This window comes from Oncorhynchus tshawytscha, linkage group LG03 (assembly GCF_018296145.1).
Source record: "Oncorhynchus tshawytscha isolate Ot180627B linkage group LG03, Otsh_v2.0, whole genome shotgun sequence".
NCBI lineage: Eukaryota > Metazoa > Chordata > Actinopteri > Salmoniformes > Salmonidae > Oncorhynchus > Oncorhynchus tshawytscha.
Window position 1 is genome coordinate 4,248,944 of NC_056431.1, and position 27,744 is coordinate 4,276,687.

At 42.7% G+C, this 27,744-nt stretch overlaps 1 protein-coding gene across 2 annotated transcripts; it reads right to left on the minus strand.

Moving 5' to 3' along the window:
* Positions 1 to 886: 886 nt before the first annotated feature.
* On the minus strand, positions 887 to 27,708 carry LOC112247947 (threonine--tRNA ligase 1, cytoplasmic-like). 2 transcript variants are annotated; one of them, XM_042307914.1, is made up of 18 exons: positions 27,517 to 27,708; positions 26,748 to 26,947; positions 26,071 to 26,185; positions 25,812 to 25,933; positions 25,279 to 25,387; positions 24,758 to 24,822; positions 24,552 to 24,630; positions 20,719 to 20,865; positions 20,372 to 20,470; positions 16,880 to 17,046; positions 16,631 to 16,793; positions 16,041 to 16,178; positions 13,995 to 14,072; positions 13,784 to 13,884; positions 2,337 to 2,438; positions 2,163 to 2,235; positions 1,210 to 1,324; positions 887 to 1,095 (listed from the first exon to the last, which is right to left on the minus strand). In XM_042307914.1, exons 1-18 carry the CDS (start codon positions 27,598 to 27,600, stop codon positions 953 to 955), a joined length of 2,100 nt encoding a protein of 699 aa, XP_042163848.1. In that variant the 5' UTR covers positions 27,601 to 27,708; the 3' UTR covers positions 887 to 952. The 2 variants fall into 2 exon arrangements, with proteins under 2 accessions (XP_042163848.1, XP_042163851.1); XM_042307917.1 differs by having other exon boundaries at positions 26,766 to 26,947; positions 27,517 to 27,707.
* Between the last annotated feature and the right edge of the window lie 36 nt (positions 27,709 to 27,744).

Consider the following 27,744-nt stretch of genomic DNA (forward strand, 5'->3'; position numbering starts at 1 on the left):
ACATGACCATGTCCATAATGACAGTTACACACACACACACACAGCCCCATTAACATGACCATGTCCATAATGACAGTTAGTTACACCAGCCCCATTAACATGACCATGTCCATAATGACAGTTACACACACACACACACACACACACACACCAGCCCCATTAACATGACCATGTCCATAATGACAGTTACACACACACACACACACACCAGCCCCATTAACATGACCATGTCCATAATGACAGTTACACACACACACACACAAGCCCCATTAACATGACCATGTCCATAATGACAGTTACACACACCAGCCCCATTAACATGACCATGTCCATAATGACAGTTACACACACCAGCCCCATTAACATGACCATGTCCATAATGACAGTTACACACACACACACACCAGCCCCATTAACATGACCATGTCCATAATGACAGTTACACACACACACCAGCCCCATTAACATGTCCATGTCCATAATGACAGTTACACACACACACCAGCCCCATTAACATGACCATGTCCATAATGACAGTTACACACACACACCAGCCCCATTAACATGACCATGTCCATAATGACAGTTACACACACACACCAGCCCCATTAACATGACCATGTCCATAATGACAGTTACACACACACACCAGCCCCATTAACATGACCATGTCCATAATGACAGTTACACACACACACCAGCCCCATTAACATGACCATGTCCATAATGACAGTTACACACACACCAGCCCCATTAACATGACCATGTCCATAATGACAGTTACACACACACACCAGCCCCATTAACATGACCATGTCCATAATGACAGTTACACACACACGCACAGAAAAAGTGTGTTCAAAAGACACCCAGCAGAGTTTAAACATTTAAGTTATTATATTTTATTACAAAAGTACAGTGAGCAATTCTTCATCCACAACAGGTGTGTGTGTTAGAAGTCATCCTGGTTGCTCCGTGCGTCTCGTAGGTGTGTGAGTGATGCCAGGACCTTCTCTGTCGGTCTCCTCCCTAGCTGCTTCCCCCCTCTGGTCCTTACACTCACCGTGCCACTCACACACTCCTTCTCACCTACCACTGGACACACACACAGAGAAATAAACTATTATTGAATCAATATGTTTACAAGCTGTGTCAGTTTATTTTGAATCTACAGTAATCTATAATCCATGTTCACCCACACACTCTTACCAAATATGTAGTTGTACTGGGCCAGCTGTGCAGAGCGGATCTTCTTATTTAAGGTGGCACCATGGTCATCATCCGTGTCAGCCATGAAGCCGGCCTCGCGGAACTGTCGGACCACCTTAACAAGAGCAAAACACACATCACTCACAGTGGTGGTAGAGGAGACAGGAACCAGGCTACGGTAGAATACCAGTAAGGACGGCACCTTTTAAAATCCACCGAGGGCCGAGACACTGGTGGCTGTATTACCTGGCTATGTATCATCATGACAGACCCCAGATCAGCAGTGTTGATAGATTCTCCTCCCCTGGGGCTACATGCGCATTACATACAGGAGGATGTATTTGCAATGTCTTGTAAAAAGCCTGCCAGTCACAACAAGTCAAGACAGAAACAGGAGCCGTGTCCTGATAAAGGCCTCAGAAACATTACATGTCTATATTCCATGTTATCTCCGGTGTCTGGTCTTACCTGCTGCTGGCTCATTAATCATGTGGCAGATGGAACTTGTAGAATATATTGATATGTGAGTAGTGGCATGTATGTACCTACCTTTGTTTCACTGTTGGTTCCCATGTGTTAAATAAATGAAAACCTGATCACAAAATTAACCTCAAATCAAGTCCTTTTCAGAGTCATGATGAACCGTGTATGGGTAGTGTTGGATTAGCCTTCGACCTCTGGAGTCATTGAGGGGTACAGCTTTTGATGTGTGCTGAGTCATGTTGTGTTTGGTTGTGTGTGTGAGTGTATGGGTGGGGGGGTTTGATTTCAGCCTGCAGTACAAGGGACATGTGTATGTGTCTCAGAGCAGGAGTGCTGATCTAGGACCAGGTTCCTTCTTTCCATGTAATCTTAAGAATTGAGATCCAAAATGAAAACTGACCCTAAATCAGCACTTCTACTCTGAGACACTTGATACATATGGCCCCAGATCTGATATTATGAGTCCTGACCTGTTTCGCATACGACTCACTACCTCCCCCTACAGGAATAATCATGACCTGCGCTGGAGACAACCACAGAGGCCTGAAAGAGACGGAAAGGAAAGAGAAACTGAGTGAGTAAGAGAAATGTGGGTAACCAAAACGGTATCATTTTAGATTAATCAAATCAGACACACTTCTCACCATTTCCCCGAAAAATTCTCAGCCAATATAGCGATCATGCGTTCCAGTGATCCCAGAACAGCTCTGTGGACCATCACTGGCCTGTGGGTCTCTCCATCCCCCCTGAGAGCGAGAGAAAGGGTGAAAGAGAGCAAGGGAGAGAGAGGGTGAGGGAAGAGAGAAAGATGTGGTGAGAAAGGGGTAGGGGAGAGGAGATCACTTCAGTCTTAAAGCTACAATAACAAAGCGGACACCCCACCTCTGTTTTGGTAAAAAGCTAAGGGATGAGCCTGCAGAAATGTAACCACTGTGAAATTCAGAGCTATGGATGCAAGGACTGACCATCCATGATATCAACATGTGTTTAACCTTGTTATGAGGCTATACAGTGTTTATTTATGTTGTTTACAAACATTGTCCAGTGTCTGTTCTATTGCCCAGTCTGAGATGAGGCTTTTTCTTTGCAACTCTGCCTAGAAAGCCACCATCCCAGTCTCCTCTTCCCTGCTGACATTGAGACTGGTGTTTTGCAGGTACTATTTAATGAAACTGTCAGTTGAGGACTTGTGAGGCGTCTGTTTCTTAAACTAGACACTAATGTACTTGTCCTTTTGCGCCGGGACCTCCCACTCTTTCTATTCTGGTTAGAGCAAGTTTGTGCTGTTCTGTGAAGAGAGTAGTACACAGCGTTGTACGAGATCTTCAGTTTCTCACATGGAACAGTCTTCATTTCTCAGAACATGAATAGACTGACAAGTTTTAAGAAGAAAGTTTTTTGTTTCTGGCCATAATCGAACCCACAAATGCTGATAATCCAGATACTCAACTAGTCTAAAGAAGGCCAGTTTTATTGTTTCTTTAAAATCTGCACAACAGTTTTCAGCTGTTCTAACATACTTGCAAAAGGGTTTTCTAATGATCAATTAGAAAGTTTATCATTTGAAAAGGCTAACAACATGCCATTGGAACACAGGAGGGATGGTTGCTGATAATGGGCCTCTGTACACCTATGTAGACATTCCATTATTTATTTTTTAAATCAGCCGTTTCCAACTACAATAGCTAATGTTGTAAATGACTCTCTCTACACCCTATTTCTGATCAATTTGTTGTTATTTTATGGACAAACTTATTTTGTCTTAGAAATATCTTTGTTTTTGTAATTGACCTCAAACTTTTGAACAGTAGTGTTTATGTATATACAGTTGAAGTTGGAAGTTTACATACACCTTAGCCAAATACATTTAAACTCGTTTTTCACAATTCCTGACATTTAATCCTAGTAAAAATTCCATCTTTAGGTCAGTTAGGATGACCACTTTATTTTAAGAGAATGTGAAATGTCAGAATAATAGTAGAGAGAATCATTTATTTCAGCTTTTATTTCTTTCATCACATTCCCAGTGGGTCAAAAGTTTACATACACTCAATTAGTAGTTGGTAGCATTGCCTTTAAATTGTTGAACTTGGGTCAAACGTTTTGGGTAGCCTTCCACAAGCTTCCCACAATAAATTGGGCGAATTTTGGCCCATTCCTCCTGACAGAGCTGGTGTAACTGAGTCAGGTTTGTAGGCCTCCTTGCTCACACATGCTTTTTCAGTTCTGCCCACAAATTTTCTATAGAATTTAGGTCAGGACTTTGTGATGGCCACTCCAATGCCTTGACTTTGTCATTAAGCCATTTTGCCACAACGTTGGAAGTATGCTTGGGGTCATTGTCCATTTGGAAGACCCATTTGCGACCAAGCTTTAACTGATGTCTTGAAATGTTGCTTCAATATATCCGCATAATTTGCCATCCTCATGATGCCATCTATATTGTGAAGTGCACCAGTCCCTCCTGCAGCAAATTACCCCCACAACATGATGCTGCCATCCCCGTGCTTCACGGTTGGGATGGTGTTCTTCGGCTTGCAAGCCTCCCCCTTATTCCTCCAAACATAATGATGGTCATTATGGCCAAGCAGTTCTATTTTTGTTTTATCAGACCAGAGGACATTTCTCCAAAAAGTACGACATTTGTCCCCATGTGCAGTTGCAAACCGTAGTCTGGCTTTTTTATGGCGGTTTTGAAGCAGTGGCTTCTTCCTTGCTGAGCGGCCTTTCAGGTTGTCGATATAGGACTCATTTTACTGTGGATATCAACACTTTTGTACCCGTTTCCTCCAGCATCTTCACAAGGTCCTTTGCTGTTGTTCTGGGATTGATTTGCACTTTTTGCACCAAGTATGTTCATCTCTAGGAGACAGAACTCGCCTCCTTCCTGAGCAGTATGACGGCTGTGTGGTCCCATGGTGTTTATACTTGCGTATGTACAGATGAACGTGGTACCTTCAGGCATTTGGAAATTGCTCCCAAGGATAAATCAGACTTGTGGAGGTAAAAAAAACTTTTAAAAAAATTCTGAGGTCTTAGCTGATTTAATTTGATTTTCCCATGATGTCAAGTAATGAGGCACTGAGTTTGAAGGTGGGCCTTGAAATATATCCACAGGTGCACCTCCAATTGACTCAAATTATTTCAATCTGAAGTGCTTTGAGAGACTAGTCAAGGACCATATCACCTCCACCCTACCTGACACCCTAGACCCACTCCAATTTGCTTATCGCCCAAATACGTCCACAGACGATGCAATCTCAACCACACTGCACACTGCCCTAACCCATCTGGACAAGAGGAATACCTATGTGAGAATGCTGTTCATCGACTACAGCTCGCAATTCAACACCATAGTACCCTCCAAGCTCGTCATCAAGCTCGAGACCCTGGGTCTCGACCCCGCCCTGTGCAACTGGGTACTGGACTTCCTGACGGGCCGCCCCCAGGTGGTGAGGGTAGGCAACAACATCTCCTCCCCGCTGATCCTCAACACTGGGGCCCCACAAGGGTGCGTTCTGAGCCCTCTCCTGTACTCCCTGTTCACCCACGACTGCGTGGCCACGCACGCCTCCAACTCAATCATCAAGTTAGCGGACATACAGTGGTAGGCATCACAGACAAACTGAATCAGGAAAATCCACACTCAACGTCACAAAACAGAGATGATTGTGGACAGCAGCAGAGGGAACACCCCCTATCCACATCGATGGAACAGTAGTGGAGAGGGTAGCAAGTTTTAAGTTCCTCGGCATACACATCACAGACAAACTGAATCGGTCCACTCATCTTCGCAGCAGCGCATCTTCAACCTCAGGAGGCTGAAGAAATTCGGCTCGTCACCAAAAGCACTCACAAACTTCTACAGATGCACAATCGAGAGCATCCTGGCGGGCTGTATCACCGCCTGGTACGGCAACTGCTCCGCCCTCAACCGTAAGGCTCTCCAGAGGGTAGTGAGGTCTGCACAACGCATCACCGGGGGCAATCTACCTGCCCTCCAGGACACCTACACCACCCGATGTTACAGGAAGGCCATAAAGATCATCAAGGACATCAACCACCCGAGCCACTGCCTGTTCACCCCGATATCATCCAGAAGGCGAGGTCAGTACAGGTGCATCAAAGCTGGGACCGAGAGACTGAAAAACAGCTTCTATCTCAAGGCCATCAGACTGTTAAACAGCCACCACTAACATTGAGTGGCTGCTGCCAACACGCTGTCAATGACACTGACTCTACTCCAGCCACTTTAATAATGGGAATTGATGGGAAATGTAAATATATCACTAGCCACTTTAAACAATGCTACCTTATACAATGTTACTTACCCTACATTATTCATCTCATATGCATACGTATATACTGTACTCTATATCATCGACTGCATCCTTATGTAATACATGTATCACTAGCCACTTTAACTATGCCACTTTGTTTACATACTCCTCTCATATGTATATACTGTACTCGATACCATCTACTGTATCTTGCCTATGCTGCTCTCTACCATCACTCATTCATATATCCTTATGTACATATTCTTTATCCCCTTACACTGTGTATAAGACAGTAGTTTTGGAATTGTTAGTTAGACTACTTGTTGGTTATTACTGCATTGTCGGAACTAGAAGCACAAGCATTTCGCTACACTCGCATTAACATCTGCTAACCATGTGTATGTGACAAATAAAATTTGATTTGATTTGAATTTGATTTGATTGATTCTAAAGCCATGCCATCATTTTCTGGAATTTTCCAAGCTGTTTTAAAAAGGTACAGTCAACTTAATGTATGTAAACTTCTGTCCCAATGGATACAGTGAATTATAAGTTAAATAATCTATCTGTAAACAATTGTTGGAAAAATGACTTGTGTCGTGCACAAAGTAGATGTCCTAACCGACATGCCAGAACTATAGTTTGTTAAACAACTTCTTAGGGCTGCAATCCCGTTAACGGGATTGATATGACAACAGCCAGTGAAAGTGCAGGGCGCCAAATTCAAACAGAAATCTCAGAATTACAATTCCTCAAACATACATGTATGGATCTTATACCGTTTTAAAAGGTAATCTTGTTAACTTCTTGGATATAGGGGGCGCTCTTTTAATTTATGGATAAAAAAAACGTGTCCGTTTTAAGTGCAATATTTTGTCACGAAAAGATGCTCGACTATGCATATAATTGGCAGCTTTGGAAAGAAAACACTAAGGTTTCCAAAACTGCAAAGATATTATCTGTGAGTGCCACAGAACTCATGCTACAGGTGAAACCAAGATGAAACTTCAACCAGGAAATGGGCAGAATTTTTGAAGCTCTGTTTCCCATTGTCTCCTTATATGGCTGTGAATGCGCCGGGAATGAGCCTGCCCTTTCTATCGTTTCTCCAAGGTGTCTGCAGCATTGTGACGTATTTGTAGGCATATCATTGGAAGATTGGCCATAAGAGACTACATTTACCAGGGGTCCGCCCGTTGTCCTTTGTCTAAATTGGTGCGTAATCTACAAGCTGCACGCAGTCATCCAGTGATTGAGAGGAGAGAGGAGGCTTTCAACGAACGATATATCATGAAGAGATATGTGAAAAACACCTTGAGGATTGATTCTAAACAACGTTTACCATGTTTCAGCCGATATTATGGAGTTCATTTGGAAAAAAGTTTGGCGTTTTGAAGACTGAATTTTCGTTTTTTTTTGGTAGCCAAACGTGACGCACCAAACGGAGCAATTTCTCCTAAACAAATAATCTTTCAGGAAAAACTGAGCATTTGCTATCTAACAGAGTCTCCTCATTGAAAACATCTGAAGTTCTTCAAAGGTAATGATTTTATTTGAATGATTTTCTGTTTGTGAAAATGTTGCCTGCTAATGCTAATGCTAAATGCTACGCTAGCTGCGCTAGCTGTTACACAAATGCTTGTTTTGCTATGGTTGAGAAGCATATTTTGAAAATCTGAGATGACAGTGTTAACAACAAAAGGCTAAGCTTGAGAGCTAGCATATTAATTTCATTTCATTTGCAATTTTCATGAATAGTTAACGTTGCGTTATGGTAATGAGCTTGAGGCTGTATTCACGATCCCGGATCCAGGATGGCTCGACGCAAGAAGTTAATCCCACCAGTGTCCGATTTCAAATAGGCTTTACAGCGAAAGCACCACAAATGATTATGTTAGGTCACCACCAAGTCACAGAATTTTTTTTCCAGCTAAAGAGAGGAGTCACAAAAAGATACAATTAATCACTAACCTTTGATGATCTTCATCAGATGACTCATAGGACTTCATGTTACACAATACATATGTTTTGTTTGATAAAGTGCATATATCTATATTTTTTAAACTCAGTATACATTGGCGCGTTACATTCACTAGTTCCAAAAACATCCGGTGATATTGCAGAGAGCCACATCATTTTACAGAAATACTCATTATAAATGTTGATGAAAATACAATTGTTATACATGGAAATAGATACTTCTCCTTAATGCAACTGCGGTGTCAGATTTTTTTTCTAACTTTACGGAAAAAGCAAACCATGCAATATTCTGAGTACAGCTTTCAGACAACAAAGCAGCCAAAAAGATATCCGCCATATTGGGTAGTCAACATTAGTCATAAATAGCATTATAAATATTCACTTTCCTTTGATGATCTTCATCAGAATGCACTCCCAGGAATCCCAGTTCCACATTAAATGTTTGATTTAGTTTGATAATGTCCATCATTTATGTCCAAAGAGCTACTTTGTTAGCACGATTGGTAAACAAATCCAAAGTCATGAAGCGCGTTCCCTAGTTGCAGACGAAATGTCAAAAAGTTCCATTACTGTCCGTAGAAACATGTCAAACGATGTATGGAATCAATCTTTAGGATGTTAACATAAAACTTCAATAATATTCCAACCGGAGAATTCCTATGTCTGTAGAAAAGCAATGGAATGAGAGCTAACTCTCTCGTCACCGCGCCTCAGAGCCTTTGTCAATCTGCAAGACACCTGGCTCAAACAGCCCTTATGAGCCCCTACTTCACAGTAGAATCCTTAAACAAGTTTCTAAAGACGGTTGACATCTAGTGGAAGCCTTAGGAAGTGCAACATAACCAATATCCCACTGTGTATTCAATAGGGGCTGGGTTGAAAATCGACCAACTTAACATGTGTACATATTTGTATGAACATAACAAGATTCAACAACTGAGACAAACTGAACAAGTTCCACAGACATGTCAGTAACAGAAATGGAATAGTGTGTCCCTGAACAAAGGGGGAGTCAAAATCAAAAGTAACAGTCAGTATCTGGTGTGGCCACCAGCTGCATTAAGTACTGCAGTGCATCTCCTCCTCATGGACTGTACCAGATTTGCCAGTTCTTGCTGTGAGATGTTACCCCACTCCTACACCAAGGCACTTGCAAGTTCCCGGACATTTCTGGGGGGAATGGCCCTAGACGCGAATCCGACCATAACCCCTGGTGAGACAAAACCGCAACTCGTCAGTGAAGAGCACTTTTTGCCAGTCCTGTCTGGTCCAGCAACGGTGGGTTTGTGCCCAAAGGCGATGTTGTTGCCGGTGATGTCTGTTGAGGACCTGCCTTACAACAGGCCTACAAGCCCTCAGTCCAGCCTCTCTCAGCCCATTGCGGACAGTCTGAGCACTGATGGAGGGATTGTGCGTTCTTGGTGTACCTCGGGCAGTTGTTGTTGCCATCCTGTACCTGTCCCGCAGGTGTGATGTTCGGATGTACCGATCCTGTGCAGGTGTTGTTACACGTGGTCTGCCACCGCAAGGACTAACAGCTGTCCCTCCTGTCTCCCTGTAGCACTGTCTTAGGCGTCTCACACTACGGACATTGCAATTTATTGCACTGGCCACATCTGCAGTCCTGCCTCCTTGCAGCATGCCTAAGGCACATTCACGCAGATGAGCAGGGACCCTGGGCAGCTTTCTTTTGGTGTTTTTCAGAGTCAGTAGCAAGGCCTCTTTAGTGTGCTAAGATTTCATAACTGTGACCTTAATTGCTTACCGCCTGTAAGCTGTTAGTGTCTTATTGACCGTTCCACAGGTGCATGTTCATTAATTGTTTATGGTTCATTTAAAAAGCATGGGAAACAGTGTTTAACCTCTCTGAACCACCCATACCAGATCCGAGTTTGAATTCGACAACATACAGTGTTTGTCACAAAGTCATATTAAACATTCCTGAAAATACGTGTCTCACATGCTTCAAAAGCCTAGAATCTTGCTAATCCAACTGCGTTGTCCGATTTAAAAAAGGATTTACTGCGAAAGAATACGATGCGATTATCTGAGCACAGACCCCCATATCAAACTACTTATTCAGCCAGCACTTGCGTAACAAAATCACAGATCGCACTGAAATAAATTGTTTACCTTTGAAGATCTTGCTCTGTTTGCAATCCCAAGGCTCATTGTTACACAATGAATGGTCTTTTGTTTGGTTAAATCCATTTTTTATAGCCTAACACGAAACATTTTGTGAATGCTTATCTCGTTGAATTTCGTGTCATTCAATTTTCGACTAAACATCCGATGTAAATACACAGACTATACCTGACTTTATCCAGTCATGTTTGGTTTCCTTGCAATCAACTGTTTGTTTGTAACACAACCAGACTTGATGGGTCATTTTGCGGGACGTATTGAACAGAAAAAAAACGATTGGAAGACAACAAGTGACGAGCTCATTGTGCACCAATTATATGACCACTGTCTCATTGATTGACTGTATTTTAACCCAATGACCACTGATCGTCTTGAAATCTAGCTGGGTAAATAGCCAATGAGCTGAGGTAAGCGGCAATATGCAATGGTTGTGTGTTGGAAGACCAACCCATGTCGTAAACTCCAGCATAAAGAGAGTCATTCGCTATTGAAGTTTTATTCCGGAAGGAGCTACGCATTTTACGCACAGCGTTATTTTGGTAAACGAGCAGATTCAGCTGTTTATATATCAATCAGTATGGCGACTAAGTCAGGGAAAGCTAAATCTAAGTCTAGATATAGAGATGTACACACAATTTTAGAAGAAATTGATCGGAAAAGTAGGACGATTCATTTAGCGATTCCCAAGTGGCAGAATATTTTTTGAACGGAGAGGACACAGTTGTAGCCACTGTGTATAATCTGTAACATGCCTGCAGAAAAGGAACAATGTCACCGTTTGGACTGGTAAGTACTTCATGCTAATGCCGTTGTTTGAAATTAATAATATAAAATATTATTTGTGAAATTAAATAGCCTATTTGAGGCTGTTGAGGGGAGGGCAGGCCCACAACAATGGCCAAAGTGAAATGGAAACAGTAGATACAGCTGGTCTGTTGTAATATAATAAAGACAGTAGATCTAGCTGGTCTGTCATAATATAATAGAGACAGTAGATGTAGCAGGTCAATAATAATATCTTCAACTTTATGTTCCCTGTACTCATATATATAAGTTTATTATACCTCAGCAGGACAATATTGTGTAGAGCTTTGGCAAAGTGGGTGATGTTATATCCTTCCTGTTTGGCCCTGTCCGGGGGTCTCATCGGATGGGGCCACAGTGTCCCCTGACCCCTCCTGTCTCAGCCTCCAGTATTTATGCTGCAGTGGTTTACCGTAATTTCCGGACTATAACCGCTACTTTATTCCCAGGCTTTGAACCTCGCGGTTTATACAATAACGCGGCTAATTTATGGATTTTTCCCGCTTTCAAAAACACTGAGCACCGTCACATAATGTGACGTAAAATCGAGCGCGCTCAAACTTCCCGTTATTCTGATTACGGTAGTAATTTGTCACCCTCATGATGGCAAAGACACGGAGAAATGCATATGATGCAGCTTTCTAGTTGAAGGCGATCGATCTGGCTGTTGGAAAAGGAAATAGAGCTGCTGCACGGGAGCTTGGCCTCAATGAGTCGATGATAAGACGTTGGAAACAGCAGCGTGAGGAACTGACTCAGTGCAAAAAGACAACAAAAGCTTTCAGAGGGAAGAAAAGCAGATGGCCCAAAGTATTTGCAGCCACTCGACATCGGTGTAAATCGTGCATTTAAGGTGGCGCTCCGTGTTCAGTGGGAGGCTTGGATGACAAGTGGGGAGAAATCCTTCACTTAAACGGGCTGCATGCGAAGAGCAACTTATGGTCAAGTCTGCCAGTGGGTCCTGACAGCGTGGAGCATTGTCAAAAAATCCACTATCATCAACGGGTTTCGAAAGGCTGGACTGCTGCCTGTTGAAGGGGCAGCATGAGCTCAGCAGGGAATTTGCCTCCAGATGAAAGTGACGAGAGCGACAATGAAAACGATCCAACATCGGATGAAGCAATTCTGAGGCTATTCAACTCCGACACCGAAGGAGATGACTTCAGTGGTTTCTGTGCACAGGAGGAGGAAGATAGTGACCAATGACTTTCTTGGTAGGCTACTGTTTAATTTTTGTTGCAAGCCGTGTTTCGTTAAAGCCTATTTATTTTTGTTACAAGCCATGTTTCGTTTAAAGGCTGTGAAAAGTTAATTTGTTTCAATGTACCAGTAGGCACCTGCGGCTTATAGACATGTGCGGCTTATTTATGTACAAAATACATATTTTTTTATAATTCAGTGGGTGCGGTTCGGTTTATATTCAGGTAAGCTTAATAGTCCAGAAATTACGGTATGCATCGGGGGGCTAGAGTCAGTTTGTTATATCTGGAGTACTTCTTCTGTCTTATCCGGTGTCCTGTGTGAATTTAAGTATGCTCTCTCTAATTCTCTCTTTCTCTCTCTCTCTCGGAGGACCTGAGCCCTAGGACCATGCGTCGGAACTACCTGGCATGATGACTCCTTGCTGTCCCCAGTCCACCTGGCCTTGCTGCTGTTCCAGTTTCAACTGTTCTGCCTGTGGCTATGGAACCCTAAACTGTTCATATTTACTCTAGAGGTGCTGTCCTGTTGCATCCTCTACAACTACTGTGATTATTATTATTTGACCCTGCTGGTCATCTATGAACGTTTGAAAATCTCGGCCATGTTCTGTTATAATCTCCACCCGGCACAGCCAGAAGAGGACTGGCCAGCCCTCATAGCCTGGTTCCTCTCTAGGTTTTGGCCTTTCTAGGGAGTTTTTTCTAGGCACCGTGCTTCTACACCTGCATTGCTTGCTGTTTTGGATTTTAGGCTGGGTTTCTGAGATATTAGCTGATGTATGAAGGGCTATATAAATACATTTGATTTGATAGAGGACTGAGGGTCTTCCAAATATTGAAAGTGTGTAAATAGTTACCCATGTTATATTGGAAATGTATATATTTCTTTATTCATATTTTTTTCCCATTTTGGCATTTTGTATATAGTTATTTGTTTCAAAATGTTTACCTTCACCAATTTGGCCACTTGGGTACATTTGGGCTATTTGTGTGGGACACCTGGGTGACTTCATGATAAATGTCATGTAGCACACTCATTTTGGAAGTTATCATTCTGAAACTTTGCACAAGTACTGTTGCCCTCTTATATTTTCCACTGAAATTGTCCACATCATCCTATCTGAAAGTTTGTTTTATCTTGTTCATTTTAAAGATGATACAACAATAAAAATAAAAAAAGTATGTTTTTTTTTCATTGTGTTATATTCTCCTACATTCAATTCACATTTACACAAACTTCAGAATGTTTTCTTTCAAATGGTACCAAGAATATGCATATCCTTGATTCTGGGCCAGAGCTACAGGCAGGGGGGTAGCTGTAAGAGGTTTTAATTAAACACTTTACAATGAAGATCTGTGAAGTTATTCAGATTTTTACTAATTATCTTTGACAGACAGTGTCCTGAAAAAGGGATGTTTCTTTTTTGCTGAGATATAAATTAATTTTATATATATATATATATATATATATATATATATAATATATATATATAATATATAATATATATATAAAAAATGGATGCAACAACTTAGGAATCTAGCTTTAAATTCCCTCAGTCTAATAATGTTGCGAGCCATGTGCAACCCAATTAAATCTACCATTAGTTAGATAAGAGCAGAAACTGCATCAGGGAACATCCCAGAACACACAGGTTGAACTGACATAGATGAGTGACTCACCCCACATAGTGTAGGTCAAATCTTATTGGTAGCTGGAAGTCCAATTGGATGGTGGCACACTGGTGCTGTCGACCAATGGCATCCTTGATCTGGATGTCAATCTAAGACAACAGGAAGATGTGGGAGTGTGTGAGTGTTAATAACATGGCTCTGTTTAGGGCGGGTTGCAGCGTTACACAACGTTCAGACAGAAGGGTCTTGTGTAACTGACCTTCGGCCCGTAGAACGCTCCATCTCCTGGGTTGAACTGCCAGCGCTCTCCAAACTGCTGCAGACTCCTCTCCAACTGCTGCTCAGAGAGAAAGAGACATAGAGAGGTAGAGAGGAGAGTGGGGGGGTGACACAAGAGGGAGGTGAGTGAAAGAGGGAAAGAAAGTGGGAAAGAGAAATGGAAAGAAAGGATCTCATTTCTTCATTGAGCTTCTCCTCTGTGTTAATTTCCTGAGCTTTACTCCACAGAGGAAGAGGCAGGGAGCGAGCATAGACTGCAGCCACAGAACAGACAGGGTTTTGAGTTTGTCACATCCACATGGCCAGATATCAACACTGATTGGATACAGTGGGGCAAAAAAGTATTTAGTCAGCCACCAATTGTGCAAGTTCTCCCACTTAAAAAGGTGAGAGGCCTGTAATTTTCATCATAGGTACACTTCAACTATGACAGACAAAATTGTAGGATTTTTAATGGATTTATTTGCAAATTATGGTGGAAAATAAGTATTTGGTCAATAACAAAAGTTTCTCAATACTTTTTTATATACCCTTTTTTGGCAATGACAGAGGTCAAACGACTTCTGTAAGTCTTCACAAGGTTTTCACACACTGTTGCTGGTATTTTGGCCCATTCCTCCATGCAGATCTCTTCTAGAGCAGTGATGTTTTGGGGCTGTTGCTGGGCAACACAGACTTTCAACTCCCTCCAAAGATTTTCTATGGGGTTGAGATCTGGAGACTGGCTAGGCCACTCCAGGACCTTAAAATGCTTCTTACGAACCCACTCCTTCGTTGCCCAGGCGGTGCGTTTGGGATCATTGTCATGCTGAAAGACCCAGCCACGTTTCATCTTCAATGCCCTTGCTGATGGAAGGAGGTTTTCACTCAAAATCTCACGATACATGGCCCCATTCATTCTTTCCTTTACACGGATCAGTCGTCCTGGTCCCTTTGCAGAAAAACAGCCCCAAAGCATGATGTTTCCACCCCCATGCTTCATGGTGTTCTTTGGAAGCAACTCAGCATTCTTTGTCCTCCAAACACGACGAGTTTTTACCAAAAAGTTATATTTTGGTTTCATCTAACCATATGTCATTCTCCCAATTTTCTTCTGGATCATCCAAATGCTCTCTAGCAAACTTCAGAAGGGCCTGGACATGTACTGGCTTAAGCAGGGGGACACGTCTGGCACTGCAGGATTTGAGTCCCTGGCAGTGTAGTGTGTTACTGATGGTAGGCTTTGTTACTTTGGTCCTAGCTCTCTGCAGGTCATTCACTAGGTCCCCCCGTGTGGTTCTGGGGTTTTTGCCCACTGTTCTTGTGATCATTTTGACCCCACGGGGTGAGATCTTGCGTGGAGCCCCAGATCGAGGGAGATTATCAGTGGTCGTGTATGTCTTCCATTTCCTAATAATTGCTCCCACAGTTGATTTCTTCAAACCAAGCTGCTTACCTATTGCAGATTCAGTCTTCCCAGCCTGGTGCAGGTCTACAATTTTGTTTCTGGTGTCCTTTGACAGCTCTTTGGTCTTGGCCATAGTGGAGTTTGGAGTGTGACTGTTTGAGGTTGTGGACAGGTGTCTTTTATACTGATAACAAGTTCAAACAGGTGCCATTAATACAGGTAACGAGTGGAGGACAGAGGAGCCTCTTAAAGAAGAAGTTACAGGTCTGTGAGAGCCAGAAATCCTGCTTGTTTGTAGGTGACCAAATACTTATTTTCCACCATAATTTGCAAATAAATTCATAAAAAATCCTACAATTTTGTCTGTCATAGTTGAAGTGTACCTATGATGAAAATTACAGGCCTCTCGTCTTTTTAAGTGGGAGAACTTGCACAATTGGTGGCTGACTAAATACTTTTTTGCCCCACTGTAAGTGTCCGTCATTATGATTACAATAGAGGCTATGTGCTGGGATTTATAGACATCACTTGTGGGACAGTGAACACACATTTACACAGCTGGCTCTGTGCGTGTACATCTGTCTGTATGTTGTGTGTGTGTGTGTGTGTGTGTGGTGTGGTGTGGTGTGGTGTGTGTACCTGCTCAGCATGGTCCCACAGTGCAGGCTCCCCCAGGCAGGGTGTAGGTCGGGTGGAGAGGAGACAGTGGAAGGAGAATCCAAAAACTCGATACACACTCCTCACAAAGTTCAAACACGCTATGATCTCCTCCTCCAACTGACAGAGAGTGTGTGGGGGGGTGGGGGTACAGGAAGGGATTGGGGGGCAGGAGTACAGACAGAAAAGGAGGACAGAGTGATGGAGACAGAATAGAGAATGTAAATGCAATATGGTAAAAGACAGTATAAATAAACAGATGTGAAACTGGAGAGTCCAGGGCTTTTGGGGTTAAGGGTTAACTTAGAGATGAGTGAGGAGGAACAGTTGATTTATTGACTGTTCCAGTGATTGGATTAGCCAAAGTGGAAAACAAACCTCACAATATCATGTGAATCAGTGTGTGTATATGCGCAAGTGTGTGTGTGGTTTAATGGGATAAGGGAATCATTGGGGGAGTCAGGGATACAATTCTACTTTCTCCCACTGTCTGCTGTCCTAGGAATTCCAGGGTGGAAAATGTGAGACAAATATCCAAAAAGGTTCAAATGACAGGAATTGTGTGTGTGTACCTGTTCGGGAGTGCAGAAGATGTGTGCGTCGTCCTGGCAGAACCTGCGGACCCGGGTGAGACCACCCAGAGCGCCGGACAGCTCGTTCCGATGCAGTGCCCCGAAATCGGCCCAACGCAACGGGAGCTCCCTCCATGACCTTACACGCTGCTCAAACATCAGACTGGAACAGAGAGAGCTGTTATTGAGAAGTCCTGAACAGTGTGTGGGGCAGAGTAAGACAGAATGAAGGGGTGTGTGTGTTCTCACCAATGTGCAGGACAGTTCATGGGTTTGAGTGCATAGGTGTGTGTGTCACCGGTCACAGTAAACATGTTTTCACTGTAGTGTTCCCAGTGACCCGAACGCTCCCACAGTGCAGTGCTGTATAGAGTAGGGGTCACAACTTCATGGAAGCCACGCCTCCTGTACTCAGTCTGGGGGGGTGGAGAGAAGGAAGGGAGGGGTGGAGAGAAAGGGAGGAACAGAGATCTAACAACTTAATTATTACAGACATATTTCTTCTCTGTGCATGTGTCATCCAGGGTTATTTGGAAAACAGACAGTCACAGTGTAGTAATTGCAGTGATTTCCTGACTATAACAAGAGTGTCCTGAGGTTACCGTCAGGGTAAAGATGTCTGAATGAGCGGCTGTGTGTGTGTGTGTGTGTGTGCGCACACGGAAGCGTACTTCGCTGATTGTTGTGGCCATTCTATTCTAAAATCATAAAAAATACCAGGGGGTGTTAACAGAACGTGTGTCCTAGACAGGTTAACGGACACCCCCCCCCCCCAACATTACGCTGAAATCGTGGCGCGGGATATTAAAAATATATTTTTTAAATATTTAACTTTCATACATTAACAAGTCCAGTACAGCAAATGAAAGATAAACATCTTGTTAATCTACCCATCATGTCCGATTTTTAAAATGTTTTACAGCGAAAATAAAACATATATTTATGTTAGATCACCACCAAATCCAAAAAAACTGACATTTTTCCCAGCCAAAGATGGTCACAAACGCAGAATTATAGATACAATTAATCACTAACCTTTGATAATCATCAGATGACAATCATATGACATCATGTTACACAATACATTTGTTTTGTTCGATAATATGCATATTTATATCCACAAATATCGGTTTACATTGACGCCATGTTCAGAAATGCCTCCAAAATATCAGGAATAATTACAGAGCTACGTCAGATAACAGAAATACTCATCATAAACTCTGACGAAAGATACATGTTTTACATATAATTAAAGATACAGCGGTTGCATTAAGAACCAGTGTGTCAGATTTTTTTTTTAACATTACGAAAAAAGCATACCATGCAATAATTTGAGACGGAGCTCAGAAGTAAATATATTTCTCCTCCATGTTGGAGTCAAAAGAAATACGAAATTACATCATAAATATTCCCTCGGACGAAAACTTCAAAAAGATATATTCCAGGTCGAATAAACTGGTCAAACTAAGTAGAGAATCAATCTTTAGGATGTTCTTTTCATATATATCCAATGACGTTCCAACCGGAGCATTCGTTTTTGTCTACAGTCATGGAACGCATGCGATATCAACAGAGAATTGCGCAACCAGGAAATGGCATTCTGCCAGGCCAGTGACTCATTCCCCTCCCGTTCAGTCAAAATTCACACTAGAGGCTTCATTCCACATTCTACTGAATGCTGACATCTAGTGGAAGGCGTAGGAAGTGCGAACAGATCCATATCTTGTTTGGATGTGAATAGGCGATGACTTCAAATTCGACCAGCCTTCAGAATTTCCACTTCCTGTTTGGAAGATTGCCTGCCCTATGAGTTCTGTTATACTCACAGACATAATTCAAACAGTTTTAGAAACTTCAGAGTGTTTTCTATCCAATAGTAATGATATGCATATATTAGCATCTAGGACAGAGTAGGAGGCACTTCACTATGGGCACGCAATTCATCCAAAGTGAAAATGCTGCCCCCTATCCCTAATAAATTCACTCTGGATTTCCATAGTGTGCTCATAGAGCGCTCTGGGCATTCGTAAATTCAGAGTGTTGTCAGATTCTCCATTCGTAAATTCAGAGCGCTCCGCTCTAGGAGCTTTCAGAGCACACACTGGACGCCCTGACCGAGGAGTAGGGTTGATCGAGCGTTCTGACCTCACAACGGCAGTTAATCACCCAACTGGCTAAAGTTGGCTAACTTGCTAGCTACTTCCAGACACAAATGAGAGAACACCTCACTCTGACCATTTTACTCACCCTAGCAGAGCTGGTTAGGCTGTCTGCATGTTATCCAGAGTGTTGGTGACCAACTGTGCTGCTTGCAACAATTAAATTACGTTTATTTGACGACGTTCACTGACACCGGTCATATTCAATGGGGGTTGCGCGTTAATTCATCAGTTATTCTGCACTCTGGCACACTCAGATGAGAGTAGATAGCCAGAGTGAATTAACTAATGCACCCTAAGTCAACCAAAGCAAAGTTGGTAGAATGTTTGAATTTGGAACGTTTGGCTGATAAGAGTAACAGTGTTGATTTGAAAGTAGTTCTATTTCCTTGCCATGGTCATTCTATTCATAAGAATACTTACATTTTAATATTTAGAATGTTTGATTGATAGGCACCCATGTTGATATGGAACTGTTTTGGTGGTATCAACACCAAGACTAGGACTTGTTTCTGCCAGAGCCATATATGAAGATATTTCTGCCAGGCTTTAGAACAGCTGACATGCTAGCAACTTATTCTTGACATGATGGTGATGTAACAATACGAGTGTCTCTGACAGTTCCCTATGAAATGACCCGCTGTCAAAAAACAAAACAGTGCAGCGAATTTAAAATACATTTTTACTGATTAGCATTTGGGATAATGTGTATTCAAGTCTGGATATTGTGTTTGTGTCAACAAATTGGATCTTCACCGGTTTTTTAAAACTATCAGAATTAAACAGCATAATGTGGAAGTGTCAATTATCACGTAGCAACGGCTATAGAGGAGAAAGTGGTGCTCTCGGAACGTTCAGACAGAGACCGCATTGGCCCAACTCTCTAGATACTGTTTCACTCTGGGTTCTGCCATCTTAGATTATCAAGTTTTCAAAAATGAGCTTCTACATCCAACGATTTCACCAGTCTGTAACATGGATGGCACCGAGACGTCAGTATCTTCCTGCAAGACCTTCAAATCCCATCATCAATGGTACGAATCATGGTGTATTCTCACGAAGATTTGGTTCATTGTTGAGTTTGGTGTACTTCTCAACATTCCTTGGTTAGCATGCATTTGGGTACATATAGAACTGGTTTTGTGTGAATTTAGGTTTGGTCCTGACCCAGTTTCTCAGAGATCTTGCAGTGTGAGTGGCACTGGAAGCCCCTAAACATGGCCAGCTGCTGGCATCACAACCAGCACCTGTTGAGCAGGAGAAATGACATCTGTTTCACAAGCACATGGAGCTGAAGCGCAAGGTGGAGTTTTACAGGAGATTTAGGAGGGGGTTTTACGAGCAGCGTGTGAGCTCAGGGCCCAGTTCTGGATTTGGCCTGTCAGAAAGTGTTAAATGCATAGAAATAGAATGAATAGAACTGGACTCCTAATTCAAGTTTATGGTTTGACCATTCTATTTCTATGCATTTAACACTATCCCCATAGATGAAATACAGACTGGGACCAGGAGACCAGTGGCATTTTTCTGATGGAGAAAGCCATTCCAGAAGTTTTGGAGTGTCTGTGTGTGCGCATTTTACCTTGATAAAGTCAGCGAGTGTGTTGTAGATGTGAGCTCCTTTAGGCAGGAAGAAGCAGCTTCCAGGACTGACGTCATTAAAGAAGAACAGCTCCTGGTCCTGGAGGCAAAACACACCTCCCCCATATCAGTATACGCTCCATTTGAGACACCGTCGCACTTGCCTCACAGTTAGCCAAGATGCTAAGCTAGCCTGCTAAAATAGGTTCGTTTGTTAGCAATAGTTTCTACACTACTCCACTAGCTACAGTAGCTCTGCCATGCCAATGACAACCTGTCTCCGGTTGTTTATATATCTATGCTCATTGGGCCTAGATCTTTTTTCTTCACGCTCCTCGTCCACCTCACCTTGCCGATGCGTCTGTGGTCTCTCTTCCGTGTCTCCTCCTGTTCCCTCTCCCACTCCTCCCTCTCCCTCTCTCCTGGGAAGGCCACACCCATCACACGCATCACGCCTGACATGCCAACAGGATTGGTCAACGTTACGGGAGACACCTGAACAGAAAGAGGGGGGGACAGACAAGACAGAGTGTGACAGAGAAAGAGAGAGTAGCAGAAAAGAGAAATATACTGAACCAAAATATAAAAAGGCAACATGTAAAGTGTTGGTCCCATGTTTCATGAGCTGAAATAAAAGATACCATAACTGTTCTACATGCACAAAAAGCTTATTTCTCTCAATTTTTGTGAACAAATTTGTTTACATCCCTGTTAGTGAGCATTTCTCCTTTGCCAAGATAATCTATCCACCTGACAGGTGTGGCATATCAAGTAGCTGATTAAACAGAATGATCATTACACCGGTGCACCTTGTGCTGTGGTCAAAAAAAGGCCACTCTAAAATGTGCGTTGTGTCACACAACACAATGCTACAGATGTCTCAGGTTTTATAGGGAGTGTGCAATTGACATGCTGACTGCAGGAATGTCCACCAGAGCTGTGGCCAGAAAATGTCATGTTAATATATCTACCATAAGCCGTCGTTTAAGAGAATTTGGCAGTAAGTCCGACCAGTCTCACAACCGCAGACCACATGTATGGTGTCAGGCGGGCGAGTGGTTTGCTGATGTCAATGTGAACAGTGCCCAATGGTGGCGGTGGGGTTATGGTATGGGCAGGCATACGCTACGGATGGACAATTAACACAACTGCATTTTATCGATGGCAATTATAATGCACAGAGATATCGTGACAAGATCAACTCTATGCGAAGCAGATGTGTCGCACTGCATGAGGCAAAATGGTAGTTTAAGGCATCTGTGACCAACAGATGCAGATCTGTATTCCCAGTCATGTGAAAACCATAAATTAGGGTCTGATGGTTTTATTTCAATTGAATGATTTCCTTATATGAACTGTAACTCAGTAAAATCTTTGAAATTGTTGCGTTTATATTTTTGTTCAGTATATATAGTAAAAATAAAGAAAACCCCTTGAATGAGTAGGTGTCCAATATATATAGCCCCAGTCAAGAGTTGACACACCTACTCATTCAAGGGTTTTTCTTTATTAGTACTATTGTCTACTTTGAAGAGTAATAGTGAAGACATCACAATAATGAAATAACAAATGGAATCATGTACTAACCAAAATAAAGTGTTAAACAAATCAAAATATATTCTAGATTTTAGATTCTTCAAATTAGCCACCCTTTGCCTTGATGACAGCTTTGCACATACTTGGCATTCTCTCAAGCAGCTTCACCAACAGTCTTGAAGGAGTTCCCACATATGCTGAGCACTTGTTGGCTGCTTTTCCTTCGATCTGTGGTCCAACTCATCCCAAACCATCTCAATTGGGTTGAGGTCGGGTGATTGTGAAGGCCAGGTCATCTGACGCAGCACTCCATCACTCTCCTTCTTGGTTAAATAGCCCATACACAGCCTGGAGGTGTGTTTTGGGTCATAGTCCCACTAAGCCCAAACCAGATGAAATGGCGTATTGCTGCAGAATGCGGTGGTAGCCATGCTGGTTAAGTGTGCCTTGAATTCTAAATAAATCACAGACACTATCACCAGCAAAGCACTCCCACATCATCACACCTCCTTCTCCATGCATCAAGGTGGGAACCACACATGTGGAGATCATCCGTTCACCTACTCTGCGTCTCAAAGACACGGCGGTTGGAACCAAAAATCTCAAATTTGAACTCATTAGACCAAATGAGATTTCCACCAGTCTCATGTCCATTGCTCGTGTTTCTTGGCCCAAGCAAGTCTCTTCTTCTTATTGGTGTCCTTTAGTAGTGGTTTCTTTGCAGCAATGTGACCATGAATGCCTGATTCACAGTCTCCTCTGAACAGTTGATGTTGAGATGTGTCTTCACAAAGTATTTATTTGGGCTGCAATCTAATGTGCAGTTGACTCTAATGAACTTATCCTCTGCAGCAGAGGTAACTCTGGGTCTTCCATTCCTGTGGCGGTCCTCATGAGTGCCAGTTTCATCATAGAGCTTGATGTTTTTTGCGACTGCACTAATTAAAATGCATTCCAGGTGACTACCTCATGAAGCTGGTTGAGATAATGCCAAGAGTGTGCAAAGCTGCCATCAAGGCAAAGGGTGGATACTTTGAAGAAACTCAAACATAGAATATATTTAGATTTGTTTAACACTTTTTTGGTAACTACATGATTCCATATGTGTCATTTCATAGTTTTGATGTCTTCACTATTATTCTACAATGTAGAAAATAGTAAAAATAAAGAAAAACACTTGAATGAGTATGTGTTCTAAAACATTTGACCGGTAGGTAGTGAGTGATGTATATATCCCAGCCATATTTGTTCCATTTTGGAACCACTGCTCTACAGATAATGGGCAGGGGCTGCGTTTACCCTTGGGACAATACAGATTGACAGGAATTCACTTGGTGGGGCTGGAAACTGGTCACTGACAATCACAACATCCTGTGGCTATTGCTCTCCCAGAGTGGAAAGTGGAAATTCCATTCTGACCAGTACAATACCAGTATGGCAATTCCACTTTGAAAGCAAACAGTAGTGCTGAGTGATTAACCGAAATGTTGGTTTTTAGATCAACTAATTGACCAACGTCAGTTCAATTATTTGAATTCGATTTAGTTCATTATTTTTTCTGTGAGCTCGATGCACAGTTTCTCTAGAGATAAACCAGATCAAACCGAAACTGAACAGACCTCGAGCACTAATTGCTCAGCACCAGCAAATAGGCCATTGTTGGCATCACGGGCTACCAAGCTACAGTTCTAATGGTTCTAGGAAAAACACAAGCAGCGTTTTGTTTCGCTTGTCTTCCGTGTGACATGTTGTTCTGACTTGTTAGTCTCCAGTGAGTCGTTTAACTGGCTAGTGACCGTCATTTACCAGTAAGGAATTTCCAGCGTGACCTGTGCAGTCCCAGTATACATTAGTATCAGGAAGAGGTCAGAGGCTATATTGCATGGTAATGTCACAGCCCATGTTATGAGTTAAACAGTAACCAGGTTTCCATCCAATCTTTTTATGCGAGTAAAGTACATGTTGGATAAAAAAAAAGAAGTAATGACAGGATGGATGGAAACAGCAAACCGTACAAATGTAGACAAAACATGCTAGACAAGGTGAGATCTTTTTGTGTAAAATTAAAATGGCGGTGGAAATGCTTTTATGCAAAAATATTTATATAAATAACCATCATATCGAAGTAAACTTGGAGTCACACGATGACAAGTCTGTGTGGACCTCCCACTACGACACGTCAGGAAAGCATGCAGTTTATTAGAGTACAGATGAAATAAGTTATTATGAACTTCAGGGTGGTGAAAAGGCAAGGTGGTGAGCTTGATGCTCCTTTCCAAATACTGTATCAAGGGTCTGATGCTTGGCTGCCTTTTGACAAATAAAAATAATCTCGCTCTTTTGTCCATAATAATCTCATCATGTAGGCTATACCCACACTCTGTGCCAGCTGTTGGCTACAGCACACATGCCCGGACCAGAGTGAGAACATTCGCTACATAACTCAACATGGTTTGTGACAAAACCATCAGTGGAGATGAAGATGCGATGGAAACCCATTTTACTGTTGTTTTTTTATCCTGTACATTCAATTTTTACATCCAGTGTAATTTAGATGTCATGAGAAGAAGACAAGAACAATATATTCCTCACTGAACTGATATAGACGGAAAGGCAGGTTAACACACACACACAAACACACATACCTGCAGCATCTTGAAGACCTTGAGGAGACCAGTGTTAGGGAGGAGAGGACCATTGCAGACTCCTATGCTGTCTCCACACCTGACCCACACACGGAATAGGATATCATCCTAGTGTACAGTCATTTCTCCTTAACAACAGACCATGACTGTAGCATTACCATGTGGTGTGTGTGTTGTATCAGGCTGTGAGATGTTGAGCAACAAACCTGTAGACTGTGACAGTAGGACCACTCATCTGTTCTTCAACCAACTGGAGTCTCAGAGCATTGTCCTAGATGACAGAACTCAGTCAGTTAGTACACATACACACTAGTGTATCACGGCCACACCCCTTGAATTACAGACATTCCTAGATGACCATTACAGTCAGAGGTTAAAGACAACACATGTAAACAGTCAATTCCACAAGCTGCTACAGGTGGGAGCAAAGCAACACACCTACATTCTAGAATAATGTGGGCCATAACCGTAATGCCATCAAATGTCTCATTCTGTACCAACTTCATACTATCCCTGCGTCATTACACGACTAACCAAACACTATGCTAAATACATTTAGTGCAGGTAAGGTCCAAAATAGTACTGGTATTGAGCCAAATGCCTGTTTCCAACCACAATGGCTATATCCTAAATGGCACGCTATTCCCTATATAGGGAACTACATAAGAAATAAGATGCCATTTCAGATGCAGCCAATGACAGACAAACAGAGCCAATGACCTCTGACCTGGAAGAGCTCTGTAACTTCCTGCCTGTTCAGCTCCAGTCTGGAGAGAGGAAGCTTCTGGCCAGCGGCCTCCTTACATCTATCCTCTAGCTCAGCTAGGGACAGGGCACTGGGAGAGAGACCAGGGGTAAGTACTGTTTCTCTGTGTATACAGTGCATTTGGAAAGTATTCGAACCACAACTTTTTACGTTACAGCCTTATTCTAAAATTAATTCAATAGTTTCTCCCCCCTCAATCTATACACACTACCCATAATGACAAAGCAGAAACAGGTTTAGACATTTTAGCAAATGTATCCAAAAAAAACCTATCCCATTTACATGATAGCTCCTCCCAGGAGCTCTGTTAGAGAACAAATGCATCTTTCCCTCCCTCCCTCCCTCCCTCAAAGCAGCTTTTCTATCTTAAAGGAGTGCCAAAAGGTGAGGGGGTGGTTAGTGGGGTAAAATGTAATGACTAAGTTGCTTTGGATAAAAGCATCTGCAAAATGGCATATATTATATTACATTACAAAGAGAGGGAAATGTCTTACCTGTTCTCCAGGAGGTGGTCACAGTAGAGGCCGGACTCTGACACGCCCTCTCTGCACACTTCCACCCCAAACACCCTCTCTAACACCCACCCCACAACACACGCTCCTGTCCTCCACACCGCCTGGGGGAGAAAGGGAGAAAATGAAAGAGATGAGCGAGAGGGGATAAGATAGAGAAGAGGTCAACCTCTGCCTCTGACTGCTCTACATGTAACATATTCTATTGGGTTAGATGAATGAGAATGTCCTTATGAAGTACCTGTTTGCCCTCTGTGGTGTTGAAGCCTAGCAGCTGTAGTTCACAGTCAGCCTCCAGGGGGCGAAGCAGCTCCCACAGCTCTCCATTCACCCTGCAGACCAGAGCACCTTTCACACTGCAGACATGGAGTGCAGGAGGGTTAGAGACAATGTCAATATGTTTGCTTACACCTATCCAATTTCACCTAATTCCAATCTGAAAGCAAAGAGATGGGACACATAGGTGTCCCAGGGACTGAGAAAGGCCTGTAGGATTCTACAGGGAGTTACTCAGGCTGCATTTAGACAGGCAGCCCAATTCTGATATTTTTTGACCAATCAGATCAGCTCTGAAAACAACCTGATCTGATGAATCAAAAGACCAATTAGTGGGAAAAATAAGAGAATTGGGCTGCCTGTCTAAACACGGCACGTGTTCTGAGGGATAAACTGTGCTTGAATTGGACAGAAGCTCAATGGAGCACAGTACCAGCACCTCAACATTTCTACTGCTTGAGTTCCTGCACCTTTTATAGAATATTAGCTCAAAAGTATTTCAGTGTTCCTTTACCTAAATATAAAACAGTACCGGCACTCAAAATAAGTATCAGCACCTATTGAATTGAAGTCAAGCACTGGGGACAACCCTTCCCTGACTTTTAGGATTCTGAATAATACATTATAAAAAAACACACACACAATGTCTGAGAGGCTAACCATGCGTTCTGAGCGATGATTGAGGGCGTGGTCACGCCTGTGGTGCCATTCACCGTCCTGCCATCAGCCAATCGGACGCTGAAGGCCTGTTTCGTGGTGCCGCTTGTCCTCTGCTGTCCCTGCCTCTCTCTGAGAGACTCAAAGACCCGCACGCGCTCAGACAAAGCAGTGGATGCCTGTATCTAAAAGGCAGGGGGGAAGAAATTAGGAAAGAAGAGAGCACAGGGTCAATATGAACAACAACAACAATAATACAAACAACAGGGATCATACTATTACCATGTAATCGTTTTAAATCAAATATTTGCACAATATGGCATTCATAACAAAACGTATGGTATTATGATCATACATACATTAGTAGTTGCATATTTCAAAGACAGAGAGAAAGGACCCAATAATAAGCTTAATTGAGAACTGTCCCCTCCCACCAAACACTCCTAAAGAAATAAAATTTGATTTGATTTGAAGAAAATGTATAACCTTGTGGTCACACAGACACAAATGACATGACAGTTAGTACAGTACTGTGGTGGGTCTTGTTTGGCCGTCAGAACACTCTCAGGGCTATTCATAGATCCATCCAATGGTTTGTCAGAGGACACGCCCACACCTATGTACATGAGCGGTCATAGGACAATGCTACACCACTGATTTGGAGAAGGCTGGCTACACAACCCAATGATGCTGTACTGGCCTGCTGAGTACAGTTACATTTCATAACAGAAAACGGTTTAATAAGGTTGCACACCTTGCTAAAGGGCCTCTGACAGTGAAGCACTGCCCGAACTGACGGCCGACAGACGGGAAACCGTAACATCACGGTCACGAGCATCCTTAATCCACCGGTTTCACCGAAAACGTTCCACAATCATAACATTTCACACTCGTTGTCCCTTACACTGCAAGCGGCCATAATACCGGAAGAATGAAGTAGATGGTGAAGAAAAGTGATTGGCCAGCAAGGGAAGAGGGCGTA

What these genes read in the sequence shown, in the direction of transcription:
- LOC112247947 (XM_042307914.1), bottom strand. Translation starts at nt 27,600, where the DNA reads ATGCTCGTGACCGTGATGTTACGGTTTCCCGTCTGTCGGCCGTCAGTT. An exon ending in ACACCACAGAGGGCAAACAG is followed by an intron (nt 25,934 to 26,070) that starts GTACTTCATAAG and finishes TTTCTCCCCCAG; the next exon opens with GCGGTGTGGAGGACAGGAGC. An exon ending in GAGCGTTCTACGGGCCGAAG is followed by an intron (nt 13,885 to 13,994) that starts GTCAGTTACACA and finishes CTGTTGTCTTAG; the next exon opens with ATTGACATCCAGATCAAGGA.